Source organism: Echinops telfairi, unplaced genomic scaffold (genome assembly GCF_000313985.2).
Source record: "Echinops telfairi isolate 266 unplaced genomic scaffold, ASM31398v2 ScPeMD7_3533;HRSCAF=4204_0, whole genome shotgun sequence".
Taxonomy (NCBI): Eukaryota; Metazoa; Chordata; class Mammalia; order Afrosoricida; family Tenrecidae; genus Echinops; species Echinops telfairi.
The window spans coordinates 41,754,608-41,762,747 of NW_022107431.1; the positions used below are offsets into that span (position 1 = coordinate 41,754,608).

The 8,140-nt window shown below is 39.1% G+C and overlaps 1 protein-coding gene across 1 annotated transcript in view; it reads right to left on the minus strand.

Annotated features, from left to right (window-relative positions):
- Nucleotides 1-8,140, minus strand: part of REV3L (REV3 like, DNA directed polymerase zeta catalytic subunit) — a 177,139-nt gene that overhangs the window by 74,312 nt on the left and 94,687 nt on the right. The window contains exon 11 of the mRNA XM_004702008.3: nucleotides 7,139-7,376. Within this exon, the coding sequence (XP_004702065.1) occupies nucleotides 7,139-7,376 (238 nt within the window). The remainder of the gene's footprint in view (nucleotides 1-7,138; nucleotides 7,377-8,140) is intronic.

The window sequence follows — 8,140 nt, forward strand, 5'->3', positions numbered from 1 at the left end:
CCTAACACATATTTTAAAGCCCAATTCTTCTCTTAGGTCAAACATTTTCTATTCTTCCAACTCTTTCTCAAAAGTGAGAGTGTCACAAGCCCTTCTAGTCTATGTCCTTTCCTTTGTCATGACTCTACAATATGGTACCCGGAGCAGAACACAACAACCAATGTACAGAGCAGAATTATTAACTATGTTGTGCTAGTAGCTACACACATGGGCTTTTGTCTAATATTTATAATTCTATCAAGTAGGCTCTATTATTATCCTCACTGACCTCTCCACCAGTTTACTCTCCCATCACCAACTCTGATATGTTAGTCATGAGCTCCAAAACTACCATTAGCTCCCTATGGTGTGAAGTCCAAATATCTTGATTTACAATCACAGCTTCTATGAGTTTGATTTTATTTTTATTGATTTCCTAGCATGCATCTTGGTGCAACTAAATCAATCTTGTAATTTTGCTCTTTGTTTTTCTCTTTTCCTGAAATATGCTTTTCTCATCTTTAACTATCCAAATTTTATTCATCCTTCAAGTGCATCTTAGTGGTCGCTCACAAATAAAAGATTTCCTAATTTCCCAGGTAGAAGAAATATCCCTTAACAATCATAGTATTATTATAGTATTTTCTGTAGGACTTGATAATTTCTTTTAAAATGATCCCTACTAGATTGTAAACTAAAGATAAGATCCAGGCCTAGTTCATCAATATAACGATTACTCACTACATCTAACATGTAACCTGTTCAATAAGTCCATGTACATGGAAAAATGCACTAATCAAAGTGATCAATAACTTCCACAAATTGAACACATCCATGTAAATTGCAACAGAACACAGGAATAATTTATGAATTAGAAAAGAAAAAGAAAAAGCATGTTATACACAGGATCACTGGATTCATGGATTAATCTCTTTTACCTTTGAATCATGACTTTGCAGTTGAAAATTTTAACATAAATTAAGACGTTTTTACCATAGCTTATAAAAGGTTAATGACCGCTTATCTGTCAGCTTGTCATACTGTGGTGACTAACATTTTGTTATATTTCAAATACCAACGGTCACCAATAAGGGCAGGTTTCAGTGGATCTTCAACACTAAGACAGACTCACTTAAATGCGTGGATAGAATAAAGCCATCAGGTCTTTCTTTTGCTGACATATCACCAAACAAAATGTGAAGAAATAGCTATAATTATCCAATAATAATTTAAAATTGGAATGTATAAATTATAAATCTAGAAAAATTGGTTGCTAAAAATAAAGGATACATACAAGTCAACATCCTAGGCATTAGTGAGCGAAAATAGCCTCATTATTGGCCATTCTGAACGGGCAATTTTCTTCTAATATGTTGGAAATAACAAACTGAAGAGGAACGACATTGCAGTCATCTTCAAAAGAAGATTTCAGGTTCTATCCTGAAGTACAGGGTTGCCAGTCATAGGGTAATGCCCACAAACTATATGAAAGACCGATTAAAAAACCGTTATTTAAATTTAAGCACCAACCACTAATGTCAAAAATGAGGAAATGGGAGCTTTTTAGCAACTTCCGCAATTGGAACTTGCTCACACTTGCACTTAAGAAGCATCAGTAGTAACGGGCGATTGGAAACGAAGAAGGGCTGGTAGTCGGAAAATATGACTTTGGAAAAAAATAATACCGTAGATTACATGATAGGATTATGTAAGACAAAAGACTTTCCCATGGCAAATATCTTTGACAAGAACAGAAACAGTGACTGTACACGTGGCCCTCACTGAATGAAATATCCAGCAGTCAAATAAACTCAATCTACAGGAGGCGGTGATGGAGAAGTTCCACGTCATCTATTAGAACAAGACCAGGGGTCTGCAGTGAAACAAAATGGCTGTCACGCAAGTTAAGCTGAAGAGAATGAAAACAAGCCCATGAAGCCAAAGTATGACCTTGAGCATATCCAATCTGACTTTAGAGAATAGGTTTGATACACTGTACATTAATGACCAGATGAGTTGTGAGATGGCATCCAGGACATCTTTAATGAAGAAAACAAAAGGTCTGTAAGACACAGGAAATAAGGACCACAATGGATGTCATAAGACATTCTCAAACTGTTCCTTTAGTGAAGAGACACTAAAGTGAAGGGAAGAAATGAGGTAGAAAAGTTGAGCAGAAGCTTTCAAAGCGTGGTTTGAAAAGACAAACAAGCACAATAAAATATGCACAGACTTCAAGTTAGAAAACCAAAAGGAGATACATGAAATAGAGTCACTGTACCAAAAATAATTGGTTGGTTTTCAATACTTTCAGGAGTTGGCAAATGATCAGGAGGTAATGACCTAGAAGGAAGTACAAGCTGCACTGAAGGCACTGGTGCAAACAAGGCTCCAGAAATTTACAGAATATCAATTGTAATGTTTCTATAAATGGATGCCCATTTAAAAGGTAATCCAACAATTGTGGAAATATATATATGTAATGTTTTTGTATGCATTGTTATATTAACATATATACTAATTATATATTAATATAGCACCCAAGTAAAATTTTACCGAACAAAATTCCAAAGTGGTTGCAGCAGTATATAGATAGCAAACTGCCAGAAATTCAAACTGGATTCAGAAGAAGGGGTGGAATAAGGAATATCATTGTTATATCACATGGATCTAGGTGGAAAGCAAAGAATACCAAAAAGATGTTTACTGTGTTTTATTGACAATGCAAAGACTATGTGGATCATAACAAATAATGATAACTTTGTAAATCATGGGAATCCCAAAACACTAATTGTGTTCATTATACAAGCTTGCACATAGACCAAGAGGCAGTTGGTTGGACAGAACAAAGGAATGCTTTATGGTTTAAAATTAAAAAAGCTGTATGCCAGGGTTCTATATTTTCATCAGACTTAATCAATTTGGTGATATCTAAAACAGATGGAAATCAAGCTACTATACGATCCAACAGTCCCCCTACTGGGCATATACCCAGAAGAGGCAAGAAACAAAATATGGCCAGACATCTGTGATCCAATGTTCATCGTGGCACAGTTCACAATTGCAAGGAGTTGGAAACAACCTAAATATTCATCAACAGATGAATGGATTAAAAAACTATGGTAAATACACACAATGGAGTACTACACATCCCTAAAAAAGCAATGATGAACGCATGAAGCATATAACCACATCGGAAGAACTGGAGGAAATTATACTAAGTGAAGTAAGCCAAGCACAACAGTACAAGTACAACGTGAGTCCACTGAGGTAAGCTTAAAAATGTAAAAGGGGCATAGAGGAAAAGCTACTATATAAATAAATTCCTAGGTCCAGGTAGTATGGCAGGGGCCAGACCCAATCCAGGGACACATATGGCAGCCAACTAAAAAACAGTGGGGGAAAAAAGACATGGGTAGCTAGGGGAACTGGGTACTAACCCATGCGAGGGGTGGGTGTTGTTCATATCTACACAGGAGAGGGAGAGTGGGACCACACTTCAATCTGATGCTCCAGGATGTGAATGCAACATATCGGCATGAAGCAGGGAACCAACAGAGAGGTCTGTGGGGCCGGATCCAAACCCAACTACATGGACCCCCCCCCCAGACAGCCCCCCCCCCCCCCAGAAGAATGTAACACAGAGGACAGCACTGAAGCTACAGCTCAGGGAAAGGGGCACGTCTGATCAGAGCACACAGGAGCAAACGAAGAAGGAAGGATAGAGAGTGGAACACATCTTGGCCCACCAAGCCCTGAGGATGATATTCCTGCTTGGAGCACCCAATGTACAGAAAGAACCACAGGGCCACCCCACCACAACACAAGACGTCCCTCACTGACCCATATCACTATGAAAGACAAAACTGGAGGCACAGTGTGGGAATTGTGCCTGATCTGACCCTACCACACTGGGGTGAAACACTAAGGGTGTGCAACAGAGCAGCAAGGGGAGCAAAGCAATAACGTTCCTGAGGAATACCGAAAATAGACTTTGGGGCCACGGCATGGCACCCCATCAGATTCAGACAGAAAACACGCCTAAAGGTTAAAAAACAGACCTGGAACTATCTATTCGTTTGTAGTTGGTTTTTTGTTGTTGTTGTTTGGCTTTCTTTTGTTTTGTTCTGCCTTGTTTTTGTTTCTGCATGTCTGTCTAGATAAAATAAGCAGGATTAACAATCAGAGGAGAAAGCAATGGGACTGATAGTTCCGGGGAGACATGGGAGAGGGGAGGCGGGGAAAGGAAGTGGGTGTTAACAAACTCAGGGACAAGGGAACAACAAGTGATCTAAAATCAATGGCGAGGAGGATGTAGGATGCTTGGTAGGGCTTGATCAAGGGCAATTTAACCGGGAGGACTTACTGAAACCTGAATGAAGGCCGAACATGATAGTGGGACAAGAAGAAAGTAAAAGGAAATAGAGGAAAGTATTAGAAGACAAAGGGCATTTACAGAGGTCAAAATACGGGCATGCGGCGCTCCCTCTCCTCTCCTCTCTTTCTCTCTCTCACCGCTCTTCCCCCTCTCCTCTCCCATTGTTCCCTTGCCCTCCTTCCCTTCCCCCTCTCTCCACATGGACCACCAAGCTGGGCTGAGGTGAGCAATGAAAAAAAAAAAAGTAAAATACAGGCATGCACATATGTAAATATATTTACCATATATACTCGAGTATAAGCCGATCAGAATATCAGCCAAGGCACCTAATTTTACCACAAAAACGGCACTAAAAATGTGCTGAAAAACTCGGCTTATACACGAGTATATATGGTATATATACCATATATATATATATATGAAAAGTAGGGAAATAGAACTATGTATATATATATGTTAAGTATTAAGGTAGCAGATGGGTATTGGGCCTCTACTTAAGTGCTCCCTCAATGCAAGAAAACTTTGTTCTAATAAGCTAGGATTCCATGATGTCCACCTTCCCGACATGATCACTGAAGACAAAACAGGTGCATAGCAAATGTGGTGAAAAAAGCTGATGGTACCCAGCTATCAAAAGAGGGTCTTAAAGGCTTGAAGACAAACAAGCAGCCATCTAGTTGAGAAGCAACAAAATCCACATGGAAGAAGCACATCAGCATGTATGATCATTAAGTGTCCATGAGATCAGGTTTCAGATATCAAAGACTGAGAACAAACAATCCTATCAATGTGAATGAGGGAGAGTGCAGAGTGGAGACCCAAAGCCCATCTGTACACAATTGGACATCTCCTTACAGAAGGTTCACAAGGAAGAGACAGGTCAGCCAGGGTGCAGTATAGGACCGATGAAACACAACTTTTCTCTAGTTCTTTAATGCTTCCTCCCCTTCACTATCATGATCCCAATTCTACCTTACAAATCCGGCTAGACCAGAGCATGTACACGGGTACAGATAAAAGCTGGAAACAGAGGGAATCCAGAACAACCCCCCTCAGGACCATCAATGAGAGTAGCGATACCAGGAGGTTAAGGGGAAGGTTGGGGCAGTAAGGGAGAACAGATCACAATGACTTACATATACTCCCTTCCCAGGGGGACAACAGAAAAGGGGGTGAAGGGAGACACTGGTCAGTGTAAGACATGAAAAAAAATAATTTATAAATTATATTCAGTGATCATGTCGGGAAGGTGGGCATCATGGAATCCTAGGTTATTAGAACAAAGTTTTCCTGCATAATTTATATATATATGGTATATATATATATATACACACACACACACACATACACACACCATATATAAACTTTGTGAGGGAGGGAGGGTGAGGGAAGGAGGTTGAGGAAAAACAAGGAGCTGATATCAAGGGCTCAAATATAAAGAAAATGTTTTGAAAATGATAATGGCAACAAATGTACAAATGTGCTTGACACAGTGGATGTATGGATTGTGGTAAGAGCTGTATGAGCCCCAATAACATGATTTTAAAAAGAAAGAAAACAAAGACTTGAATCATCACTGTTGTCTTTAAAGACAACAGCCTGCAGTATGGATTTCCTCACATCTGGACCAATTAGCAACATTGTGGTCAATACAAAAAATAATGCCAAGGATTTTATTTTACTTGGAGCTAGAATCAACTTATGGAATCAGCAGCTAGTAAATCAAATGAATTGGGCAAATTTGCTACAAAAGATCTCTTTAAAGTGTTACAAAGCAAAAATGTGACTTTGAAGACTAGGATGGACCCGACCCAAGTTATGGTATTTTCAACATGTTATCAGAAGGGACCAGTCCCTAGAGAAGGACATCACACGTGGTAAAGTAGAGGATCAGCAAAAACGTGGAAGGCCCTGAATGAAATGGGTTAACACAGTAGCTGTAACAATGGGCTTAAACACAGCAAAGATTGTGAGGATGGTACAGGAATAATCTGTGTGTCATTCTGTTGTACACAGGGTTGTTAGGACTACATGCTCTGAGTTGGAAATGACCTGATGGTAACCATTACAGAAATTTAAAAGAAGGTCTGATGGTACAATTGTTAAGTACTCAGAGATAAGTGAAAGGTTGGCTACAATCCACTACCAACTCTGGGGAGAAAAGACCTAGAAATATGCTTCTATATACATTAACACTATGGGGGGCAGTTCTACTCTATGTGATAGGGTCGGTACGCATCGAAACAGACTCAACAACAGTCACCAACTAAAGAGAAGCTTACAAAGGCATATTCAGTGCTGCAGGCCTAATTCTGACCACACTTAGAGTATAAGTATACAGCTGCTACTCATGACTACAGTCAAACCACCCGAGCTCAGGGCGACCGACTGAGAACAAAACCACAGTTCCAGGATGAACTGGAATCACTGTGTGCTTCTGGATCTGTATTACCTTACTATTTTTTGACATTTAATCCTTTCAGTTTAATCAGATCTAGACATCATACCTTATCTTCAAGCTAACACTAAACATTATTAATACCGAATAAACAAATACATGGCTTCTGAAGTTAGGTTCAATGGCCTCAAACTTGTTGTGAAGATCCTGAGAGACTGGGCATGTTACTGTTATACATAATGAATGTTGCTATGAGTCAGAGTCAGCATGACAGCAACTAACTTAAGAGCTAATCATTTTAGTGAAGGAAAAAATTTTTCAGCCTGGAATATGAAGTTATGTCACACGAAAAACAAATAACTACTTAATAATCAATGAATTACCTCTTTTTGACAGAATGTTCTTCAATATTGCTGTCCCATCTCTGGGACATCACCAAACTAAGTTCCATTTCTTCTTTTTCAATCTGTGGTTCGTTTTCTTCATCGTCACTGTTGTGCATATTTTTAGGGTTTCCAAAGGAACGACATGGCGATGACATCTTATTTCTTTCCCCCTGATATCCATCACTTTCCAAACCAGCAAGAAGATTCACCAGGGCCTCATCAGGACTACTGTCCACTACAAAACAATTGAAATATGAAATAATCACCAAAAAATATCTTAAGGTTTCTGAGTAATCCAGTAATTCCGCTCAATTATAAAACAATATCACATTTGTTAGCATATGTCCCCCAAATATAGCTGATATACAGACTTGGTATTAGTACAGCTCTTCCCCTAAAATAAACTGTCTGCATTAGAATGATTTAGTGATTAATTCAAAGAACAATTCCGGACCCCATTTCAAGCCACTGAAAGAGAATTTCTGGGAGGAAGCAGGCATTTTAATAAGCTCTCCAATCTCTTGTAACACACCCAAACTTAAGGAACATGAAAACAAAGACATTCACAAGTGTTCCAAATAAATATAAAACAGATAACATACAAAAAGTAACGCTAAAAAATTGTCTCCAATTTCATATGGAGAGGGAAGAAACCCAGAATTAACAGAGAACTCCTTAAGAAGAAGGACACAGTTGGAGGACTCGCCTTACCCGACTTTAATGCCTATTACACAGCTACAGTGGTTAAATCAGCGTGGTACTGGCACAACGACAGACACTCAGACCAGTGGAAAAGAATAGAAAACCCAAGAATAAAACCATCAGCATATAGATAACTGATCTTTGATAAGGGCCCCAAAACTATCAAGTGGGAAGCAGATTCCCTTTTTAACAAGTGGTGCTGGAAACAGTGGATAGCCACATGTAGAAAGATGAAACAGGATGTTTACCTCACCCCATGCACAAGAATAAGCTCAAAGTGGATTACAGACTTAAAAG